General features: G+C 41.5%; 1 protein-coding gene across 1 annotated transcript; it reads left to right on the top strand.

Moving 5' to 3' along the window:
* Positions 1–712: 712 nt before the first annotated feature.
* LOC102777014 (B-cell scaffold protein with ankyrin repeats-like) lies at positions 713–25,861 on the top strand. Its single transcript, XM_087839358.1, has 16 exons — positions 713–764; positions 1,025–1,420; positions 4,705–4,838; positions 4,919–5,057; positions 5,315–5,457; positions 6,441–6,555; positions 7,317–7,513; positions 14,987–15,050; positions 15,313–15,534; positions 17,215–17,274; positions 18,862–19,049; positions 23,385–23,448; positions 23,605–23,634; positions 23,879–23,958; positions 24,105–24,153; positions 24,310–25,861. The coding sequence occupies exons 1-15, from the start codon at positions 752–754 to the stop codon at positions 24,135–24,137; spliced, it is 1,878 nt and encodes a 625-aa protein (XP_087695484.1). The 5' UTR covers positions 713–751; the 3' UTR covers positions 24,138–24,153; positions 24,310–25,861.

Genomic DNA, 25,861 nt, shown 5'->3' with positions numbered 1-25,861 from the left:
AACACGCCTCGGGTTTTAACACTTTGTTTTGTACCCAGGCTTAATTAAACTCCGGTCAAGTCTGTGACTCAAGCTCTGCTTGACGATGACCTTTTGTTGGTTTCTGTTTTCCTCTTTTGCTTACCTGAATGCCTACTTTGTCTTTATAAGGGATACCATAAAATCTAAGCATGGCTTTTATGTGACTTTTTTCGTTATTTTGGCGTATTTGGCACGTCTACGATATAACGTGATAAGGTGATACTCAAAAACGCTCCACACAAATTAGATTTTTCAGCATGAAAGATGTAATCAAACACTGACATCAATCTTTTTCATCTTAATGTGCCGCCCTCTTTAGATAATGTTTACTCCATTACCTCAGCATCATGTTTTATTTATTATTTTATGACTATAGATTTATAACTCCCTTTTACGCACAACACGCCAGCTTTTATGGTGTCAGCATCACTTTAAGAGCAAAACTAAACCTCTGATGTCCTTATCCCTTATGGTCTGTTGGGAAATTTCAAATCACGTTAAAGGACAAAAAGTAAAAAGTTGTGTAACTTCTCAATTGGACTAACTTCATAGCGTATATCAAGCAACTATTTATATTTTAAGCAAAACATCAAAGCCTAACTTTTTCCTGGTCATCATAGCTGAGTCTTTGTCTGCTTTGGCACGGAAACAGCCTCTTATCTGCACGCCTCCTGACAATAGCCATCCAGTTACTGTGAAGTCAGCCTTGCACACAAGCAGCACCACAGACATGAGCCACACAGGTAGGCTACTTTTTCATAGTATTTATTAATTAGCCCATTATTGCATCTATTTTATCTTGGATAGTGAAAAATGATTGTGTAGTATGTGGTTTTTGTAGTTAATGCTTTTTGATTGATTTTGTTGTCATCACCAGATCAATAATTTCTGTATTTCACTTGTTTTTATATATTTAAATAAAGAGAAGCTCCAGAAAAGTCTAGATAATTTTGCTATGTTGTTTCATAAAATACTGAAACCATAAAGTTTTTTCTTCATATAGCTGGGGATTTGCTGATCGTCTACGACACTGAGGCAAAGCAATGGGCTACCTACCTACAATCAGTTTTCACTGGTCCCATCTCAGAGGCTGGGATCTGCTGCTATGACATTGCTGCAGCGACCAGTCTGAAGGGTGATTTCCTGAGGCTCGTCCAGTATACCTGCAAGCTCCTAATCCTTTCCAAGGGCTTGCTGGAGGGTCTTTGCCCGACGAAACGCTTCTTCCTGGGGCGCGTGTTGAGTCCTGCGGCTCATGTGGTGGTTCTGCTATGTGGGGTGGAGAGCCTGAACCCCCTGCTAGAGCTGGTGCCTCTGAACCGTGATGAGTGCACGCAGATCTCTAGTGAACAAGACGCCTCTGAGTACCTGTCCACTGTGATGGACACTGTGAGAAAAGGTATGGAATCTTTTTAAAATCACTGACCATATATTGTGTTAGTACCATTGACTTTAGCCTGGTAGAAGATTATAGGACTTTAGGAATGCTAATATTGGCTAAAGTGCAAAAGAATGGGTAAAAATAAATCAACCACCTCCTGCAGAGTGGATAATGAGTAAAACTGAACTATTGGTATCTTTTATCATTGCCCCCCCCCACCCCCACCCCCACCCCATGCTGTCTCTGATTTTATTTCATGAACCAGTCAGGTGTGAAATACTACCTGAGTTCAACTCTGTCACATCTCATATTTTGAGCTCAACATCATTCCAACTGTTATTCCAGTCCTAACGCTACCTAGCTAGGTAGCGTTGTTGTGTTTCTCTAAAAAATTATGTTTGAATTTTGAGGTTTGAATTTGAATTCAAATAGCATGCAAAATATCTCAATGCATGACGGTTAAAAACAGACAGTTAAAAACATGTTTTTTGGCTCAGTGCTGATCTCAGCCTTGAAAACCCGGAACAGCTTTTTCAACCTGCCCTTCCTTTAGGACAAATGTCCTTGCTGTTCCCTCGTAATAAATGCGAGGAGAGACGAGCGCTCGTTATTTGCTAGAATGCCTGAGCAGCAGCTTGGAAACCTGTTTACTCAGTTTTTTTTTCATGAGAATTGTGCATTTTGAAGATCCAATATTTGTTAGGAGCAGCTGCAGAGACATCTTTGGCGAAACTGCGTGTATCACTACCATGTCCTCATCTGCCCTGCCAATTATCCTCTGCCTCCTTTCCCATTTTTTTCCCTAATTACACTATTTGTATAAAACCATAAAGTGGAGGAGCGGGCTCCTGTTTAAACAGGTGTGGGAGCAGGAGGAACATTTGATGCAAATTCAGACACAACTGATTACTCATTGTGAGCCATGCAAATTCAATAGCACTTACAGCATTGCTTCATTGCAGCGGTACAGAGAAGTGGTTCAGAGCGGGAGCCTATAAACAGTTACACTTTAACCCAGAAGCACCTTCACTATTAATGCAGGATGAAGCTGTTTGTTTGTTGACACATGCAACAGACATGTGGGTGTTTGATGACATTAAGTGCGTACCCCACGTAAAGTAAGTGTACTTCTTTACTGGTTTCTGTACCTACATGCATCAGCGTCAGGCTGTTTCCAATAAAAAAGAAGTTTTTATTTAATTTTCTATTTCAAACACATGTGAAATCATCAAATTAAAAACTCTATTTACCATATTAGGTTAGGTAAGTAAACGACAAGAGAACATCATGTAACCATGGCAGCAGGTCTATCAAAAGGCTAGCATTAGCATGCTAACATGCTCATACAGTATTTTTATCCCAGTGTTATACCTGAAAAAGTATACATGCAGCTGACCTGATAATTGAAGAACAGTCAACTTCTTTGCCATGAGAAAACCTTTGCAGCATGCCTTAGGTCATAAGCCATTCGGCTGAATCTGAGCAGAGAGCATAACCCTGTACACTTCACAAATCCTGCTACTTTTGTCAGCAGTCACATCATCAGTAAACATTATTGCCTTCATTCCCCTGGCAGCCATACAGCCAATGTACAGCCTCTGCCAGTTTTTCCAGGTTTTACATGTTAGGACATGACAGCAAATCAACATCAAGTTCTCACCAGGTCTTAAAATTACACCCCACGATTCAACAGCTTTTAGCACCACCTTTAGCAGCTATATTAACTGTTTGCTGTATGTATTTTTCAGTCTCTCACGTCATTATAGAGGAATTTTGGCGCCCTCTTCTTTATAACGTTGCTTCAATTCATTGTGGTTTGTGGGCATTTGTTATGCACTTCTCTCTTAAGGACTCAATTTCAATCAGGTTGAAGTCTGAAGTGTGACTTGGCCCAGCAGATAGATCCTTTTCTTTATCAACTATTCTGCTGCTCTGCTGGGGATCATTATCCTGTTGTATAGCTCAGTTTCAGCTAGTTTAGCTGCATGACAGCCTCATATTTAAGTAATATTTTGGTATACAGAGGAGTTCATGGTCAACTCAATGACTTCATGTTGCCCAGATCCCATGGCTACAAAATAAGCCCAAACCATTACCCCTCCACTACTGTGCTTGACAGTTAGCATGAGGTGTTGGTACACTTGGTTTTCTCCAAACATGACGCATTACATGCACATTATGACCAAACACCTCCACGTCAGTCTCATCTGTTCAAAGGACCTTATTCAAGAAATCTTTTGTTTTTTTCAGATGCAACTTTATAAACCTAAGCATTGCTGCCATGTTCCTTTAGAGACACGAGCCTTTCTCCTAACCACCCCACCAAACAAATCACACTCATTCAGATTTTTTTTTTATAATTGCACCTTTAACATTTAGCATGCTAACCGAGGCACATAGAATTTGAAATATAGCTCTTGGGTTTATTTACAGTTTCTCTCAGCATTCTCAGCAATTTGCCGCGATGTCCACTAGTCCTCTAGGAAGACTAGAAACTGCCTAAGATGTTTACTGACAAGGAATGAATTGTGAAAAATGACTGGGTTGGACATGGGGAGGTTCTGCTGCACAGCAGTGTCACACATTGGGGGCTCTGCCAGAGAGGAGATTGTCAGAATGAAGTTACAAAGATGGTCTGTGGGAAGCTGGTGGCAAACCCAATGTTAGCGAGAGCAATAGGCAGATTGTGGGTTGGCTGATGAGCAGGTTAGTTAGTGGGTTTGTGAGAACCGATGAGTAGGCAAGCTTGGCAGGAGGTTTCTAAAGGCAGCAGATGAGTGTGTTTCCAAGGTGGCAAGGTTTTTAAGAGTCGGGAGCATAATGGTGACAATGTGAACAGCTGCAACCTTCTGCCTTGCTGTCTCCAGCACCTGATTATCAAATGTGAAGCAGATGTAGGAACGATGGTTGAAGAAACAAAGAAACAAAGAAAAACAGTATGACCAGCAGACCTCATATTGAGAGTTCACATATTGAGAGATCCACTGTGGTGCTGTACAGAGTCAGTATAGGTACGTGCTTAGACATTTCCACAAAATCGACTGCGAGAAACTTATCCTGATGCTACAGGAACTCATTCTCTGCTGACCACCAGTGGATCTATAACGCTGTCGACAACCTTGACAATGTCTTTGACTGTCAGGCAAGCTATTACAGCTCGGGCCAAAGTGGCAGAACAACCATCTGGGATCTTCCAGTAACTAAACCACATGTTTCAGATAGCTACTGCTATTTGAAAAATGTGTTTTGTAGAAATTCTCAGTGCATAGTTCAGCATGTTATTGAGTGTCTATCTTTTTCAGCCTCAGCAGCAAATATGAACCCCATGACACACAAACCATCAGCATCAGAGCTGAAGGGGGTGCAGATGCAGTTGTCTGGAGCTGACAGCGCCAGATCCAGCATTATGGTGGTTCCTTCCAGAGTTCCCTGTGGGGTGAGAAACTTATCTAGTCATTAGTAAGCTTTTTTCTTTCTCACAAAGCACATGTAACATGTGTACTGTCTGTTTGGTAGAGCTCTATGGAAGTGTTCATTCTCCTGAAAAATGAGGTGGCTGGCTCTGACACTGAAGTTGAGTTTATGGGTAAGAGTCGGACGCTAAGAGTGAAGCCTCTCTGCTGGAATGAACGGATCCTATGTGTCAGCGCCCCAGGTGAACAAAACAATAAAATACTGTGATGACTGTATGATTAATGAAGCTTTATTCTGTCTTGTGTGAAGTCCTACGAAGCGATCTTCTTTGAATGAGTCATTTATCTTTGTATACAAGAGACTAAATAGTTGAACCAAGATAATAGGCTGTTTGCTAATGTAACTTCTTGGCACGCGATAACAACTTGGTCACACACAAAAAAATCTCAGTATCTTCTCTGACCATGCCTGTGTGTTATCTGTGTGTTTTTACCGAAGATTTTCCAGCAGGAAATGTAGGAGTGACTGTCTACAGCGGTGGAGTGCCGCTGAATGATGCACAGCTGCAGTACTACAACAACATCGAAGAAATTGCGTGTCTGCTATCGAGGGTAACAGACCCTGTAGATTTCATGTGTCAGGTAAAGCCATAAATGATATGTGGGTAAAGAATAAATGCCTTATCTGAGTTTTAAAATGGGAAATTCCACTACTTCCCCCAGAAAGGATCAGTGCTGAACTGGGAAACTTTCCTCATTATACATACATCAATGATCTCTGATGTTTCTATTTCCGCATCCTTTCTTTAGAGTCTGTTTCCAACTATTTTTACAGAGGTGGACAATTAAATTGAGGAGCCATTATAACAAGAAAACATTTGGTTTTTGTACTAAATAATTGTACTAAAGACTGGCTCTTAGCTCACAGTATATGTGTGCACAGAAACAGCAGTGGGACTTCAAACATATAACACTTGCAAATATATTTAAATACCTGCAGTCAATCATTAACTTACTCATGTTTAGAGCACCTTTAACTGCTGTTCCAGACTCCCCCTTAACAATAGAAGTAACTCTTCTGAGGTACTGCGCAATGCTACTTAGTGACTCACGATTATGCAACTCACTCATCAAAAATTAGTCAATCACTACCTCAGAACACAGCCTAAAAGCACAAAGATGCGGGCAAAAATCCATTAGATTGAATCAGCATATTTCTTCTGGTGTTTTATGAACAACCATTCACCATCTCCTTTCTGAAATTAAAGGACAGCAGGTTTCAGCTGTCTTGGAGCCATGAACACTTGATTTGATTAGATCCCTTTTTGCTGAAGAGGCACACTCGAGGCATGCCAGCAGAAGAATTTGCCAAGACAATCTCAAACTAAAGGCCCGGACACGCCTCTGATGTGTGTGTGGTTAAAAATCAACCTGGCGTTTTTATGGTCTCCCTACTGTAAATTCAGTATAACATCAGCAACAGTTCCATTGTACTTTTTTTTAATCTATATGTTTAATTTGTTCATCAAATAAAAACAAAAAAGGCCTCCAGCCTGGCCATTAAGAGAAAAGGCTGCAAGCTTTTCTTTACAGCCATTACTCACTAGACTGTGTTTGCATTTCAGGCTTTTCAGGTGTCCTCTGTGAACACGCTGGATCAGAAACTGGCCTCCATGCTGTTGGAGAACATGCCCACGGGAGGCTTTCAAGGACTGCAGTGTGAAAACGCACCTGAAAGAGGTACAGCTCTCCATGGTGGATTGCTTAGTCTGAACTTTACATTAAAAAGCATCTGCTGAGTAATCACAATGACAGAAAAACCCAACCTGGTATATAAAATATATAAAAACAAAACTCTTCTTTGATTGTCAGAAGATCCACAGTCCAAACCACAGTAGTTACACGATCCCTAATTGTGTGGAAAACATTTTCCCTTCAGACAGAAGCTACAAATCAACACGTCTAACGTGTAACTGATACAAGCTGCGGCAGGTTAAGACAACAGAAAGTGTCAGATCGCGCCATTTATATTAGGTGCCGCATTGCTGCACTATAATGCGTGCCTAATTCTCTCTTTCCTGACCAGGTCTTGAAGCAATGACGTGAATTCAACATAATGCACACAGCTGAAATAGGTCCCACTTGCATCGAGCGCAGTATCCACTTTGAAAGGGGGAAAAAAAGCCTTCCATTATTACTTGGCTCATTATGTGGCAGATTGATGGCTTCATCAGCCACTGAGATTGATTCTTAACTCTGTTGAAAAGGGCACAGGGAAATGTTGCCATGACAAACAGGTCAATAAGTACCTCCAAGCTGTCTTTCTTTGACGCTCCTGGATGTGTTAGATTACCCACATTGCACTAGATCGCCATCAAGTTATCACAAGGCAGAGGTATCTGCTGCTATTACGTGATACAGCAACTCATTTTTAATTTCAGCCTTAATGTAATGGATGGAAATTACTTTCCAAGACCTAAACTCTCAAACATCCCCCGCAGAGCTCCACCGTGCAGAGGTGCCCTCGCTCCTCCACTTTGCCGCTCGGTACGGCTTCAGAAATGTCACCAGCCTCCTCCTGCAGTGTCCAGGTGCTGTGAGAACACTCCGCACGGCCAATCGTCACGGACAGACTCCCGTTCAGATTGCCGTGAGTCACGGCCACACAGAGGTTCACGTCATACTGAAAGAGATGCTGGTAACTACGTCCTTATAAGACTTCTTTCACTCTCGCTGTGTGTGTTTCATCTTCTGGGCTCATATTGACTCTTATTCCATGTGGAATTGATCCTTGCAACAAGTTAGATCATGTTTCTGGCTTATTAAACTTCCATAGATGCATTCATAAGACATTATTAGAAAAATCACAATATCTGATTGCAGCTTTCCGGCTCAGTGATTTCTAAGTTTAATAAAAAGCTGTGAATCCATTAATCATTGTTACAGAGCTGCTTGGATGTCATTTTAGGTAAGCTGAATTCCAGTTACTTGCTGACAGTTGAGGAAAATAGCAAGATAGACGTTTGTTCTTGAGATCTAAAAGCCGGGGTAAGCAGTGCAGCACTTAGGAATGCTCTTACTGAAATGAGTACGGCAGCAGGACAATAAGTGACTGGTCCCTTATCAATAATGAAAGGAATGGAGAGAATAGGAAGGATTTAAAGTGAGGAGGGGCGAGCACACTCCCTCCTAACTTGCGTCTTTATATCCAGATCATGACTCAGTTAGCACATGGATGGTGGGCTCCCTCCTCCCATCTTCAATATATCTTGCCTGTGAGGTTCCTAATGGAACACCCCCACAGAGATTAGAAAGACGGTGTTTGTTCGTGCGTGCACAATGGCTCCAAGCACAGGTCGTCTGTATACATTCAGACAATTAATGCGGCCGCTGATGTTAAAAATGTCCTTGCGTAACAGCTGCCATTTTGTCATGTTAATGCGGAGATCATCTTCCCGCTCAACCTTCCACTTCGCCGTGCAGACGCACTCGCGCCTGAGCCGCAGGTTAGCCGCTCACGCGCTAATTAGAGGTAATCCAGATTTAATAGATTCCTTGCGTGCGCCTACCTCACTTTATTTGATAAACCTGTAGGATCACAATGTTCTTTCCGATACTAATTTCATTAGGCCGTGAGGACATTATTTATATATATATTTAAAAACAAAACAAGACCAAAAAACAAAGCAAAAACACACATCACGCACCCAGTGTTACAGAAAGGTCAGCGGGTCCTTTTTTTCCAGTGTGTAATGCAAATATTACACAACATTGCACATCTGCTGTCAGGTTTGATTGCTCATCATACCCACAAGCTTCTTAAGTGAGGTTACCAAATCTTCCTACCTAAAGCTCTAAAGCTGAAAGATTAACATTTGGCTTTTTTCATCTTTTTTTCCCCCACAAAATATGAAATGAAAAACCCGCACATGTTCACTCTAGCTAGCTGTTAACCTCACTGAAGAAAAGCAAATAATCACAACAAAAGGTTTTGCTACAATGCAAACAAAAGTTATCATACATAAAAGTGTTATTTTGTATCAGTAAGGATAAGTATGTTTTCCACAAATGTCCACAGACTCATTCTTATGTAAACAAATAGTGTTTCAGAGAGAGACGCCTCAAAACCTGAATAGAAACATCCACATTTATGGATATATAGCGCCAAATCACAACAAGCCCTTTGTATAGTAAAGGTAAAGACCCCACAATAATACAGAGAAAATCCCAGCAATCAAAAAACAACAACCTTTGACAACTTGGTAACAGCGGAAAGGAAAAACTCAATTTTAACAGGAAGTTGAACAGAACCAGGATTAGTTAAGGGCAGCACTGCGGGTGAGGGGAAGGAGACAGGACGTTCAACAGCATGTATTTTATCCTGTCTTCCTTCTCTCATCCCAAGCGGTCACAGCAGATGGCCCCGCCCCTCCCTGAGCCTGGCTCTGCCGGAGGTTTCTTCCTGTTAAAAGGGAGTTTTTCCTTTCTGCTGTCGCCAAAGTGCTTGCTCATGGGGGGTCATATGATTGTTGGGTTTTTCTCCATATGTATTATTATATATAGGTCTACCTTACAATATAAAGTGCCTTGAGCAGTGTTGGGGAGTAACGGAATACATGTACCGCCGTTACGTATTTAAAATACAAAATATGAGTGAATAAATGGATTACACGGCGGTACTTCCCTGTTTCATATTGTCGCGGGTCAGGCCTGTTTGGGTTTTGTTTGACAGCTACGTTCTGTGGTTCCAGGTGGCAGCGTTACGGTAGCCATGGTTACAGGGTGCCGCTCTCTCTCTGCGTGTTTCCTGGGTGAGAGAGCGCCTGTTGTTGTTGTTGTGCTAAGCTAATAGGCAGAATGCTATAAGTATAGCTCTAAAGAATGTAGCATCATAGGCAGTGTAGTCCGTGCTGCAGGGAGAATGGACTGCCATACCCGTTATGTGTCTGTGGGCGAGGGAGGGAGAAAAAGGAAAAGTACGAGCTGTCATCGAGCAAAAACAGGAGCTGGAAGCATGTAAATATAATAATAACCACTGCAGCCAAGAAGAGTGCCTGACGAGCCCAGCTGTAAGTAAGCTATTAAGACTCGACTGTACACCGTGTTCTTGTTTTCCTCCAAAAACAATAAGTTCTTTTGGAGCAGCCTTTCAACGCCTCTCTCTGTCTCTCCCTGGCAAAGTTGACCCAGACAACAAAGTAAAGCTAGTTTTCGGCTACGAGCCCGACACGAACCCGACGTATTAGCCCTTTACTACGGTTCGGAGTCGCGGACCTTCAGTAACAGTAATAAATCACAGCAATAGTTCATTCATGTAGTTGTAAACAGCATGATAATATATTAAGTAATCTAAAGTATTCAGAATACGTTACTCTCATTGAGTAACGTAATGGAATACGTTACAGAATACATTTTGGGGCATGTATTCTGTATTCTGTAATGGAATACATTTTAAAAGTAACCTTCCCAACACTGGCCTTGAGGCAACTGTTGTTGTGACTTGGCGCTGTATAAATAAAACTGAATTGAAAAACACAAAAATCCCCACAAAAGGAATAAAAATAAAATCAGCTTAAGAGAAGATGATGAGCAGAGGTTTGGGCTTATTCAGGTAGCTTCAGGGCTAATGAATAAGCCCAAAGGTGATGTCTGCAATCTCTTAAGAGATTGCAGACATCACCTGCTCCACAACAGGTTATGTTCCAGAGATCCTTATCCGTTTATGACTGGTCAGATGTCAACCCCTTTTTATGTGAACACACTCATAGCTAGATCGATAAATTCTGGGTTAGATTATCAAGCAGATAACCAGCTTCATGTGACAGCACAAACTAAATACACTCTGTGGGGAAGAGGAATGAAGCACAGATGTACCAAACAAAAGAACAACAACATGGAAAATATACTTCAAAATAAAAGAGGAGGCAAGAGACACAGACAGGGAGGCACAGAAGACAAAGAAAATAAGAAACAGAGGAAAAAATAAAAGCTACGGCAGCCAATCAGACAAATTACAATCAGGTTGTTTCAGACATACTGCAACTTAATGCTCAGTCAGAAAATGTCAATTTCCCCTCATCTTTCCTTATGATGCCGAAAACATTTTTGCTTTATTAATGCCTCGGGCTAACCTATAGAAAGCCCTGGCACTCCAACAGTTGTTGCAAATGTATTTATCCCCCTGGCAACGCTGCTAATTGAGAGTGAGTGCAGAGTGAGCGAGGTTCGATCAGAGCGGTCTAGCGGGTGCTCGCTGTGAGCGTACAATAAGTCGTTGGAGCGGAACTGACAGAGGAGCGGTCGAGTCATACGGAGGTCTATCAAAAAGCTAACAGACATCAGATACAGCACACAGACGAAAGTGTTATTTCTTGGCAGTTTTTATTGGAGGGTATTCATCTCGACAGCTAAAAACAACACATACTGTGCTTGCATGTGGCCTGGAGGAGAAATTATGAGAGCCATGATTGTGTTGTGGGTTTTGTTCCTTTTTTTTTTTGTCCTCGGTTCATTAAATCATCTGCAGCATTTCCCCCCACCACCTCCAATTAATCAACCCATGATGCATCAGTGATTTGGGCGTCAGCGTAGCAGCACACTGTCAATAAATCCTAGATGGATTGGCCCCCTGCTTCATAGACGGGCCGAATCACTCACAGGGCCTGCGTCAGATCCACTAGTCTGCCCCGGCACCACACTTCTTTGTTAATTAGCTGTGAACTGCTCCAGAGGGGGAAGCTGAATTATTCAGGGAGAGCATAACTAGAATACAAATATAGAAAATGCTCCGCTGGTATCAACAATGTTTATGTCCACAGACTGCAATGTGCTCACTCAATTACTTACACAAGCCAGCATATTCCTTATTTAATATTTCAGAACTGGGTCACAAATCTGGCTGAGTGTCACTTGGCATTTCGATGGACTCTGTGCTCATGCTGCAAGATTTCACTGTGTGCGCTTTGAGTGCAGAGCACAACTCGATAAATACAAATCAGCTAGCAACTTCCCCACCCGAAGGCTACAAAAAACGTTTTATGTGTTGTTCGTGTATCCACCTATTCAAATTCACAAAATCCAAATTAGGTGACGTCCTAGACTCTGGTCGTGAGATTTGTTATATCAACTGACCATATTTTGCATAAGGTGTTTGGTTTATTAGTAACTGCACAGTAACATGCGTCAGCTCCAGAGATTTGCTTAACATTTGTATATTCCTCAAGTAAAACGCTGTTTTAGGACTCATTACCAGACTATATGTTGCATATCCATTGCATTTCACCAAGCACTTATTGATCCAGACTAGCATAGCTGGTTTAGAAACACTTGAAATATATCCGCTACTGGATGGAGCTACATCAAAAGCTTTTGCAGATATTAACAGGTTGAAGAAGCTAGCCTGAATTTAGCAATCCCCTGAATTCGTACATCGTTCAATAGTGAAATAGATTAGGTTGTTGTTGTTTTATCTCACAGTCCTACATGATGAATCTCTCGACTTTGTTTCTAATTAGCAAATGTTGGCATGACGATGCTATTCAGCATAGTATGGTAAATATTAATAGAGACATATATGTGAAGATGTGGCAGTGGCTATCCATTGAAGCACCTCTACACTAATGCACACAGGAAACACTGTGAAATCACAACTAAATTCAAACTTACTCAAACTGTATTTACGATATGGAGTATATTTGGTTAAAGTAATGTGGTTTGGTGGTTATCACTCTTGCCTCACAGCAAGAACGCCCTGAGTTTGAATCCACCATGTGGCCTAGGTCTTTCTGTGTGGAGTTTGCACGTTCTCCGTGGGTTCTCTCCGGGTACTCTGGCTTCCTCCCGCAAAAACATGAAGTTAGTGGGGTTAGGTTAATTGGGCTTCCACCTGTTGCCTTCATAGCTGTGAATGTGAGCTTGAATCACCACAACCCTGAATTGGGTAAGTGGAAGAAAATAGATGAATGGATGGGTTTTTGTACAATAATGCTTATGTTACAGTCAACTTATGTTGATAGTAACATAAAAGTTCTAAAGTGTTAATGTTGTATAATGTTTTCAGTGAATATTACAACTCTAGTCAAGCTTTTACTTTGCATAGTCTCTTCTTCTCACTGCTCCTTAGTCCACATGTCTTCTAACTAACAGAAAACAAGTTCATCTGAACACCCACGTGCAGCTTTACATTTTTTTAGCGGCGTACTGAGATGCTAACTGTATGCCGTGCGAGTGCCATGGAAATCAATGAACAAATAATTAATAGTCTCATTTAGGACAAAGTAGCACATACGATGAGCCATTAGAAAATGTCACTATCAGTATCTGTCTGATATACACTTTCGTTAACATAAGCTAGTGCTAGCTTAAGTTAGTTTTGGGGCAGTCACTTAGCATCAAGTCACCTTTAAAGAAGGATAAATTATTGATATATCAAAGTAGGCATTTTCTTTACAGTAAAATGCTGGTTTAAAACATTATTCCCAGTTGTTTGTTATTTAATATAAGAATAGGTCAACTATGGTAAACGTGTAACCGACATCTTAGCATTGCCACTGACAGCAGATTGATGTAAGCACAACTGATTTATGCTTGCTGTGTTAGCCTTCAATAATACATGGTTGGCTTTGTGTGAAAAGAAAAGTGCGAAGGTAACACATTCCTGAGCAAAATTAGCTTTACAGAAGTGTGAAGTATTTATTCGCCAGCTCAACTAGCTGTTCTAGGCCAAAAAAAACAACAAGTTGGACAGATTTTTAACTGCACAGCACTTGTGTGATGTTCAGTTTTACACTTTGCAATCTGCCACACATCAAACACTCCCATGCTGACACCAGTATGCAAAAAGATAGCGAGCACGCTAAAGCCGAGAGCCGAGCGAAGAGCAAGCTTGTGAATTGGCCATTTCAGCCGTTAAAGGCAGATTTACGGCCCTTATCCCATGTTAGATGTATACTGTCTGGACTGCGGCGGTTGAATTTGTCTGGAATGAGTGGGGCTTCTGCAGTTTCAAGCGTCTTTAAAATGATTTAGCATTTGTGGTTAGTAAACAAATACCCCTCCTCGGTCCAGAACTACCCCTGAAAATACCACACTGTGCTTCGGCACAGCATCTGACTATTAAAATTCAATGATCGAGTGGTGGTAATTAACCCGTCCCTTCCACCTGTTGGGCTTGTTATGAACCTCTACTGTTAAGTAATGCATTCATGGCAGCCAATGTGTAATTTGCAGTACTCGGAACAGTGCAATATTCTAATTGAGTCATGATTTGCTGTGTTGCTTGGGAACGGCACACGCAGCAGGGCGGGTTATATGGTGGATGTTTTGATCCAAATGAGCTGTATCTCATGCATTCTGCAGATTTACATTGCTGCATTCAAAATGTACCCTCGTAAAGCGGCAGCGGGGTCAGCTGTAATCAATAGATATTCACTCTTTCGATGCAAAAGCTACAATACAGTAAAAGCTTTTTTTTATTTAAAAATGTAGTGGTACTGTCTGTTTTTTTTTCTGTTAGTCATATCAGAATGTGCATCTCTATCAGAAGTTGAAATGTGGCAGCAAATCATTATCTGTTTCTCATCCTAATTATAGATTCGGTCTGATACGGAGCAAAGGGGTCTTGAATTGCTCACTAAATGATATGTTTAGACTGAAAAGGGAAGATAGTCTGATTTCATAATTACCCTGATCATACCCCTGTCTGTCCCTCAGCGTGCTATTAGCGAAGAGGCCTAGTCTGCTGCAGCTTTTGTTGTCAGAGAGAAAACGGATTTCTGTTAGCCAGCAGGCGGGGTAACAAGCACACCTCTGTAATTCACATTATAGCCCCCTGAAATTGCTTTTCCACAAGTCCTAACGGATGCGGTGAGAAAGCTCGATTAATAATCTGGACATTTGTCACAGCTGACATGAAATGCTGAATATCAAATCAGTGCACGGAAGACGATATCAGCCTGTGGTGGTGTGTGGAGAGTCATCTGTGCTCTTAGCTTTCAATTTCTAAGCCTAAGAGCGCAGGTGAGAAAAAGAGCCGACGGGCAAAGTAGGGAGAGCGAGCTAAGGAGTAATCCACATTTTGCTGCACTGTATCACAATGCAAGGCAAATATCCTTTAAAGTGGCCTCCTGGACGAGCGCAAGAAATGCATTTTGGTGTTCTGTTGTTGTTGCAGAATATGTCTGGCTCAGGCGGGGACAATGACGATACCAGCGTGTACGAAATGATGTGCAGTGCAGGTGAGTGAGCAACTGATGGGAAGTGGAGGGAGGGCAGAAGGAAAGCCAGTAATGGAATTGTTTTATGCCCCCCGGCATATGATTACGCTGTGTTTCCTTTCATTTCGTTTCCCCTCAATGATGGGGACATCGTGTAGCATTGCTTCTGATCAGCTGTGAAATGACAAGTGGCCAAAAAAACAAAACAAAAAACAAAAAAACGGCATGTGCAGCATCCATTATGATTCTGAGGCTTTAGTGCAGTAAACACTCTGTGTGTCAGGGAATCTTTCCATCACAGACACACAGAAACCGCAACAGGTGGAGGAAAAAGAGGGGGTGGATGAAGATCTCTACGCACCGCTGGGGGTGAATGGTGAATACGACACCATCCTGAATTCAGCTAAAGCAAAAGCAGTGGCCATTGCCAACCGCCCACCAGCACCCACGCCCCGGCCTGAAGGCACCCAGTTGATGGACAGCAAAACTCCTTACATCACTCAAGGTAACTTGAGACTCTTTTCTTGCATCACTCATTCAGACAGCCACAATAGTGATGATTCTGGTTCTGAGTTATGCAGGATGGGGGGAGGAAGGGCCTGGAATGTGCATCGCCACCATCAGCAGAGCGCTGCAGAGAGAAAAGAGGGCTTGCTTTGTGATGCACATTGTTTTGATTTCAGAAACCGCAAGAACATAGTCGCTCCCCGTCACAAAACAAACACGAGCGAGTCTGGAGAAAGACCCATTTGCCTGCGTTGAGAGCCCGCAGTCCCTAACTGTTCAATTACAGCTGTGTGAATATTTCATGAAGATGAAACATCCAAAAGTGACTGGTATTATCAAGGCTTATAAATCATTAAAACAGCTGTGGCTTCTCTTTTTTCCGTCTCGCAAATGCAAAAATGAACACGCGGGGCCGCAATTAATTATTACCGCAGACAATATTACGCCCGCCTCTCGCATTCACGTGCATTCAAATGGACGAAACTAATTAGAGCGGCTCAGTAAATAGGCCCCCTTTTTTTCTTTAGTGAGCTTGCTTGTATCTACTGAGCCGACCCCGTTCCCGGTGGGATTTACGAAGCAAAACAAGGAATTGAGTGCACCACTGAGTTCTCTGCACCCCAACCATCCTCTCAGTAATAGAGAGGGAACTACCGGGCTGCCATCTGCAACCAATCTTGGCCAGATCAAGGCCAAGTCAGCCAGAATAAGTCATTACACATGTTTTCCATCGTCCTTGTCCCCAGAGCGCACAAGAGAAAGGAGAGGGATTTTGAGGTTTCCATCTATTGAGACAGAGGAGCTTCAAACCACACAAGGATCACATTTTGCCCCTAACTCCCACCACCGCAGTCAAAGATGTGAGGGCAGAGATGAGGCTCGGTGGAGGATTAGGCGACGAGCCAGTTATTGGAGAACACGGCACAAGTGGAAACACTGAGGAGTCTTCTTTTTGTTAGCAGCGACGTCTCGGGCTCAGTGAGACTGAAAACGTGAATGAAATTCAATCCCACGGGCAGGCAGTTCTGCACATGCAACATACATGGACACGCCGAGGCCGAATGAAGCCACAAAGCCGGGCTTGTATTATGAGCGAGGCAGGAAAGAGAGGTCGTGTTTGAGCGTGAAGTGGAAAAGAGGAGATGCTGTCACAGAGGACGGAGTCAGAGGCTGGGATTATCTTCCAGGGTGTGGATGCTGAATTTGAAATCCAGCGTCGGTCACACGGCCGCAGCTCCCCCGCCTCTGACAGCTAAAACAGTGTAGTCTTTCATTCAGAGCGCTGACAGGAAACCAAAAGCATCATTCAGAGTGTCTAACCCAATTCAGAGCTCAACTGCGTCTCTTTGCAAAGAGCCAAGATCCTGCATTTTTTACTTTGAGATTTTTAAACATATATTCAGATGTCACTACGTTTGTCATTTCTGAAACAGTGCTGGGTGGGTTTATTTTAACTAAGCTACGAACAAGCCACAAGCAGGGTGCTTTGAAATAAGATCATGGCTCCATCGTGTGGCAGGACAGTTAAAATGCAGGCACAAATTAGAAAAAATTTAAGATTCAGATCTGGTTTTCATCATTCTAGTAGTATTATCTAATAAGATAATTAGTGGAAAATTACAGAGACATTTACCACATTATTAGCACAATGTTACATAAAACTGTTGTGCATCAACAGTGTTCCAGAGGAAGAAAACACCAGGCGATGGAGATCTGTACTCACTTCCCTCTAAACAAGGTAGGTGTTGAGTAATATATAGTAATAAGAGCAATAAGTAACATGTGATCAATGTGTACAACAGTCATTTAGTACAATATTTAAGGTACGTGGACTTTACTTGAATATTTGTAACTTATGTAACATCACTAGGAAACCAGTGCTAACCTGTCGTATGTGATCATTTACAAAAAGCAGCGCTAATCCTGTTTCATCATATACAATTTGCCCTTCAGTTGGTATCATTTAAATGCATACGCACTTTATTAGGTATGCCCTGTCAGTACTGGGCTGGACTCTTAAATTGGTTGCACTAATGAACAGTTGAACAAGCAGACCAACAAAGTGGCTTCTGGGATATGTGTGTATAAACTGGACCAGAGGTCGGCAACCTTCAACATCAAAAGAGCCACTTTAGCCGCTACACAGCCAGGTGGATAACAGATGTAATCTTTTTTCCTATTGTTTTGTATAGTTTGAAATATTTTTTTGTTCAAAGCTCACACGAGCCACAGCTGAAGGGCGCGCGAGCCAGGTTGCGGACCCCTGAACTAGAGCTAGAACTCCATGAACTTCTGCTGCATGAAGACATTCTTCCGATAGCGTTCCCTTATTTCTGCCTGTGTGCTGCTTTAAATCCAAGCTATCCAAACATCTGCATCTTTCCAACTTCATGCCCTCAGTGATGCAGACTTTCTGTTAAAAATCTGCAGTCTCCAGACCCATGCTGAGATAATCCTGAACATATATCAGGGTTTTATTCTCAGGCTTGACTAAGCAGTCGCCTGCATACTAATGCAAGTAGCTTTGATATGTTTTTCCGCTTTACTCTTTGCTTTGTTTGGGACAGACAGTCGCAGTTCATTAACTTTGAAACAAACAAGCCCTGCAGCTAGAATAAGCAGTTAATGCTTTTTTTCATGCTTGCGATGTCTTTAAACTGTTGCTTGTATTTCCCTCTTTGGCTACGACTGGTATCGTCACTTCAGATTAGACTGTGCCAATCATTTTTTTAATAAATACTTTCCTCTAATTTCTTGTTGTCTATTAAAATTACCTGCTGGATGATATAAGTTAATGGAGACGCTATGAAATAATTTGTAGTGTTCTGTTAAGCTGATTAATATTCCAGTAATCAGCACGGGGAAGGCAGTAATTAAAGCAGCAGTGTAATGGGTACACACGCAGTAAAAAAGGCAATAAAATGATTTAAGCAAAGCCACATGCCAAGAAGTTTAAAAAAAAGGATGAACTGTAATGGTGAGCACCTACAGAGAGATGAAGCCATTTGTCTGCCTCGCTGTTCCATTAGTGACACTGAATGACACGTCCACAGATCATCACACTCGCCACGAAAATTACTTACAATCTCGGTGACTCACAGACATCACAGATGTGCTGAGCGAACTCACATTACCCGACTATGGATACCAGCTGCTTTGGTATTACACTCGGGCTTTTCTTCCTTCTATCTTCTCCCAACTAGAAATCAGCTATTTAATTTATGGGTGGATATTTTAGGATTACATTATGATTATTTTATAATCTACAGCAGTAAACATGTTGAAACTTTCCTGCTTATTGTTTTTATGGGTTTGTCGTTTACAGCAGCACGCGGGCGAGAAGGCAGCGTCTCTACCACCTACGACACCTTTGTGCCGAACCAGATAGACGGGCTTCAGCAGCTCATTGAGTTCCAGCAGCAGGTGAAGGCAGGCTCGCTTACTGTGGACGAGGCTCTCGAGCTCTTCAGCGACTGGCAGCACGTTCAGAAAGACTTGGATGCCAAGCAGCAGGTAGGATCGCTGCACGCTCTGACCGAACTCTCATGAAGGGATCTGAATGAAGCAAGCAGGTCCACACACAATACAATACAAATACTGAATAATCAGGCAAGTGTGGTATGCATCTGGGGAACTATGTGACGTAATAAAGAAAACAGTCCCTCGGGTTTTAAAGATCTCTGTAGGCCAGAAAAAAGAAAGAAGTGATGAATCGCTGATTAAAAATAGGGTTTCTGTTATGAATTGTACAGGAAGCCAGAGGGGCCAAAAATATGACAAACTCACATTTGAAGGGAAGGATTTCTTATTTTCAGCAGCATGTACATTTTGACATGGTACTGTTTTCTAGTATTGTTACGCACCACAAAGTAGCAGAAATGATGTTTACAATATCTGGCTGTCGTTTTTTTCCTGTAGCTACTCTATTTTGTCAACACCTGCAACTCGAGGAGCCTCTACGCACACATTCTTCAAACACCAAACTGCACATATCACATGACCTGGGTGGTTTTAGCTGTTGTGCCTTAAAAAATAAGTCTGTCAAATCTAGAGCTTTCGGCAAGCTACCCTGCATTGGCGCCTTATGTTGTTAAACAAGAAGGCAGCGGTAGAGAGAGGGAGAGCAGTTTTTTTTTTCTTCCCCTCTTTATTTATAAAGTTTTGCACATGTAATTTGACATATCAGGCCCAATACAGCAAGTACCAACCGATATAAAGACATATATCAAAACAGATTAGGCCATTAAAATTTGGATGATAACAATAAAACAGAAAAAAAAGGAAAAAAGGAAGAAAAACAAAAAACAACAACCCACGCACGGAAAACAACAACAAAAAAACAAACAAACAAAAAAATAATTAAAAAATCAACTCCCTCCCAAAACCATAACAAAAGGGAACCCCGTGGTACAAAAGTTTAGTCTGTTGTGTTTTCAATGAGTTAAAGTAAATGATAAAAGGCTGCCACATCTGTGAGAACTTATTAACATTTCCTCTCAGTCTAAATTTTATTTTCTCCATTTTTAAAAAGCACATAACATCTTCCAGCCAACGTGATCGGGCTGGAGGGTGAGGAGCTTTCCAACACTGCAAAATTCGACGCCGTGCCAGCAGTGAAGTGAAAGCGATAATATCCAGTTGCTTACGACTAAGGTTCAGGGTGGCGTCCTAAGAAACACCAAAAATGGCAGCTAGTGGACATGGTTTGAGAGTAACGCTCAAAACATGAGAGAGCACTTCAGAGTAAAAAGTCCAGTATAATTGAAGTGACGGGCAGGCAAAAAACATGAGTTAAATCACAGGGGGAGGTGTTGCATCTGCACAGGTCAGGTATGCTGGGGTATATTTTAGACAGTCTAGATCTTGAGAAGTGTAATCTGTATACCGACTTAAACTGAATAAGGGAGAGTCTTGCACATGAGGCTGAAGAATGAATTCTGTCAATTACTTTGTCCCAGTAACCTTCAACAAACTGAAGACCCAGTTCCTGTTCCCAACTCGAGGCAATTTTCTTGGTTGAGTAATTATGCCATAATTAAAGTATATATTTGTGATATTAGAGCCTTACTGTGAGGCTTCAACTGGAATAAGTCTTCCCACCAAGGCTTGAGAGGCTGACTTGGAAACTCTGGCAAGATAGAAGATGCACAGTGTCTTGAAAGTAGCGGAACAAATGATACGAGGGCAAATCATACAAAGAACAAAGGTCACTAAAGCTGAGAAAAATGTTATCTTTGAAGAAGTCATAAAAACATTTGATATCTTTTCTTGCCCATATACAGAAGGAGGAGTCCACCAGGGACGGGGGGAAAAGGTGGTTGTTGCAGATTGGGGTCAGAGCAGAAGCAGAGACTGAATTGAAGTGATGCCCAATTTGATACCATATTTTTAGAGAGCCAATTAGAACAGGGTTGTCTGTGAATCGTAACTGGGAAACAGGAAGGGGTGAAAATAATAGTGCTGGGAGTGAACAAATTGAGAGAAACATGATTGGATCAGCCTGAGGATCAGTCAGCCAATAGGTATACTTCTGAATGTTGGCTGCCCAATAATAGGAGAGCAGTTTTTAATAGTTCCACAGTCCATTTTTGAGGGGTATTTTTACCTCGAATTTTTTGGCATTCTTTATAAATTCATAAATAATAATGGGAAATTTGTGCACTCAAAATACTGTAACGGCTGTAGTGAAGGATTTGAAGCACAACACAAGTTACTTGCTGTTAAGTTCCAGATAGGGGAATGATGGGACGGTGTACCCATTCATTATCAGGTAACTGTGCAACACTAGGACACCAGGGTAGGAAAGGAATGTAGTTTTCCACCACCAAGGTGTTTCCCAAAGAGGTATTAGCCATAAACTTGGCATGCCTTGGCTTGATGTGCCATCCGTCCATAAAAAACTTCAAAAAACTGGAGAAGTGGGGGAAAAAGAAGAAGTGACAGGCCTACAAAAAAAAGAAAGTGAGCAGTACAGAAAGTTAAGTCCTTAAGAAATAGAAAAAAATAATCCACCAAAGACCTAACACAGGACATAAGATGCATCTGGACCATCCATCTAATGGTTTCAGTAGAAGGGTAGCTGTCAAGAAGTTTTATTTAAGGAAGGGAAACAGGAAGAGACGGTATGCCAATTTGGACTTAAAATCAGTGGCAAGACGTCTTATAGAGTAACGAATCCAAACTGTGAGAGTCTACAGCCATCTGTAAAACAGGGTGGAGGCTCTGTCATGGCTTTGGTCTGCATTTCAGCCAGTGGTGTTGTAGATCTTGTCAAAATTGGTGGAATTATGAACAAAGAAAAGTACCATCAGATTTTGATCCACCATACAATTCAACCTGAAAAGTGTCTGATAGAAAAGGGCTTAATTTGTTTTTAGCATGACAGTGATCCCAAACGCCCTGATAATAAAGTAAAAGCATAACTGGATAAAGGAAAACACAAATAATGGAACATAATCAGTCATGTATTGGCCTCCCCAGAATCCAGACCTCAACATCACTGAAGCAGTGTGGGATCATCTTGACAGAGAACAGAACAAAAGGCAGAAAACATCCAAAGAAGAGCTTTGAATGTCCTTCAAGAAACCTGGAGAACTATTCCTGATGACTACTTAACCCTTATATGTTCCTTAAAGAAATTACAAGTGTTTGCGTTTTGACTTTTTGCTGCCATGATGCCAGGTCTCTCTTGGAAATTAGATTTGAATCTCAATGAGATTTTTACCTGGATAAATAAAGGATTATTGGCAAGACAGCTTGCCTCAGAGAGTTGTGTGTGTGTAGGAAAATAAAGGTGGTCTTGCCAAATACTCACTTTCGAGCTCGTTAGAACTGCACAAACTCCTTATACACTTTCCAGTTCTGTTCTCAGATTTTTGAATAAATTGCTGCAAAATATAAAGACATGAAGGGTGGTTTGAGACTTTCGCACAGTACTGTAAATTTCATCAGGCTGCAGTTAATATAAATGTTAATTTACAATGAAGCGCTCGGGCTCCATCTGCCTTAACAAACCTTCTTCGCCTAATACTTTCTGGCACGTCAGAGTAGGAAATAATAAAACAGATGATGCACTAATTCCACGTACCTGCTTTTATTTCAGGGTCCTGGTTTTGTTGGCTCACCGTCTCATTTTTGAGACACATTTTTAATGTTATTAGTAACACCTGTGCTTTTCCTGTTGAGGCAAGTTATAAGGTCTGGTCTACGGTGCGCTGCTGTGCGTTACACAGACAGGTTATGAGGTTGTAAAACAGCGGTAGACGCCTTTGTAGAAGCTAAAGGAATTTGTTTCTCGCCTAACACTGAAGTCAAGTCACAATACTTGCAAAAATGTAAGACTCGGGGAGAATAATCAGTGCAGCAACAGGATTCATACTGTATCAAAGTCCGACTAAAGAGTCACCAGTTCTGCTACACAAATTTGAATATGAGGAGCTTTCATCTGGGAATTTCAGATCTAACTCTTACTAGTTTTCACACAATGATCAAGGTAGCACCTTAACATCAACATCATCAACAGTTAAAAGTATATTGCTCTCTGAAATGCAGCGCAGTACAGAGAGCAGATTTATTGGTCTCCGGACTAATATCGTCAGTAAAACTACCTCCACCCTTTTGTTCTGCTCTGTTGTTGCATACTTGGACTATATTTGCAGTATGTTTTCCACTGGACCTCCACGAAAGCACCGAAAGATTTATGATGAGTCTGCGAAACGCGCTCTTTTCTTTGTCTTAGCCAGTGTAAACATAACACGGATCCATCATGGAAATCTCAGAATGTATAAAGACCTGGATGCCTTCTGTACAGTCAGTCTAATACTGAAGCACTGATCTTTGTCTCTGCAGCAGAAGCTGAGCCATCTGAGAGCCACTATCATAAACAACAGAGAAGTAGATGACAGCGTCTATGGTAAATATTCTCCTATGTGGGCTAAACTGTGCTGTCATCGGAGAGACTTTTTGGTTTTCTTTAAAATATTAAGTATATGGAATAAATAACCCCGGTACAAATGAGTGCATTAAACTGTATACTGTAAATGGCTTAAAAAGTCTTCTCTCCCTACAGATAAAATCAACATCGTTCATCACACGGCAAGTAAGTCTTTAAAAACTTATCTCGGCACGCACAGAGGAAACCAGTGTTTGCATGCCTTTGTAGTTTCTCGAGCTCCAGTCGCAGTGCTGGGGAATTAATCCTCCGGGAAGTGTTATTTAATCAAATCCCCAGTGCCTTGTGTTTTGATCTAGTGAGTTTCACCAGCGCTAAATGAGAGTCCTTTATTTTCTTTTACCGAATGATTCTCTGTTCAGCAGTGCATATTGGATAATTTCTCCCCCAGGTGTTGCAGTGAATGGAAGTCAAAGAGGAAACCAACCAGCAGAGTCTGATTTTTACAGCAAGCCGCTTAAAGCACAGCAGGTACGTTTACCTCACTTGCAGTAGGACAGTTTGGCTCAGCTGCATTAATATATCATTAATATATATCTTGATATTAATATATCCTGTACACTGACGTCCCAGTGAGCAAATATAATAATGCAGCAATTCACCTAATTCTTTTGCAGACGGCTTTTTTCCGAAAATCCGAAAAACGGTGAATATCCTATATCGATTGTGAGTATGAAATCCACTTCTTTGATTATTTAAGCCAGACTCATATTTTCTGTTTGGCTCCAAAGACACTATTAATATTCTGTTCAATTATGACTTATAGCTGCTGTGATCTGTTGTAATACATAAACACCTTTGTTTCTTTGTTTTCTCTTTCAGAGAAATAAGAAGTGAAAAGGATGTTACACAGTCCACATCCAGCTTAACCCTCCTCTTATAGGATAACTTGTATCAGTGCATTAGTTTGAATAATTAAATGTAATATACAATACAATGACAGATTTTCAGCATCATATAGTTTTGCTTTGTGAAAACTTAGATGTTAGTATTCCTGTAATTTTGTAGATTAAAAAGCTTCTAACAGTTTTTTGTTACTGAATTTGCAGCAATTCGCTCACAATTGTAAATGTTTAAACTCAACCACAATTTTAATAATTAGTGAGCATATTGTGTGTTTCTCATTTTTATGAGCTTCTTCTCTAGAGAAAGGCAACGCTCACGCCAGCAAGTCTCGGCCTGTAAAACCTCCAAATGTTTCCCTCTAGAGGGCGTCATATATCTAGATATGGCCATCGCACCCACAGTCTGAAGACATCTGTAAGTACAGATGCACCTGTGACCTCCTATTGACTGGGTGGCAAGCTTTGGAAAAATGTATCCATACATGTTGATGTATGTAATCAGAAGATGAGCACATCAATTAATTACGTCTTGCTGTGGCTGCAAACACGAAGCATGTGTTCGATCTTCGCGTCAGCCAAGAAATGTCAATATGAATCTGAAGGAAAGAACATGAAAGCTGTAAGCCGGCTTACTGCGAAGAGCAGAAATATTAGGCATGTTAGGGTAAAAGAAGGCTTGATGTTGCCGGGAAAATCATTTTGTTTAGCTGCCACAATGCAGCCATCTCTGTGTTTTACAAATTTAATAAATACCCTCTTAGAACGGCGCTTTTAAATCACATCAATCACGTTTGTGAACAGCAAATATTTACGGTACGTACTTGTCAAAAATCTAAATTTGCTGTGATTTACACACCCATTCAGGAACTGGCACATATGAGCACACTCTTTCTCACACTCACAGACACCAGTTTGTTGGTATAGTCCTGCCTGTGCTTGAATGAATGAATAAGAGCTGCATGGGGAATTCAGTGAATGCATGGCTAAATCCAAGCTCAGTCTTGAAACCCAGGCAGAGGCTGAGCTGTGTGCCAACAAAGCAGCTGGGTACACGCCGGGCACATTTTTCTGTTCAATCATGCTCTTTGTGAATAATATGTATTAATGCCGTCTCTACTTAGACCTGCCAGTTAGCCTTTGGAGATGATCCGGCTTCGGGACCCCATGGCATTCGAGGCATATGTTTGCCTGTCACCTGCTGCGTTTATTTCAGTCCGTGCATCGGGCACGGCCACCGAGATAGGCCTCAAATCATTGTGTATGCAAATTTCTGAGCGCCACCACATGGAATAATTCCCTAGTCAGAGAGACAAGGAGATAGGGAACTTCAGTGTCATGCGTTGCCCACACAAAGCATGCTTCTATATGTGGGCAGCGATACATCAAACACACAATCAAAGACTGACAAACCCTGTACTCTACATCCACTTTGAAAAAATAAATTCTTGTGATGTTTCTGAAACATAAATCTACACACACACTTCCTACATTGATCGTATATGTTATTTAACTGACCAAAACGACACTTT

Source organism: Neolamprologus brichardi, chromosome 3, assembly GCF_056152115.1.
Source record: "Neolamprologus brichardi isolate AB-2024 chromosome 3, ASM5615211v1, whole genome shotgun sequence".
Lineage (NCBI taxonomy): Eukaryota > Metazoa > Chordata > Actinopteri > Cichliformes > Cichlidae > Neolamprologus > Neolamprologus brichardi.
The sequence above is the reverse complement of the archived record's forward strand: the minus strand, read 5'-3'. Positions and strand labels throughout refer to the sequence as shown.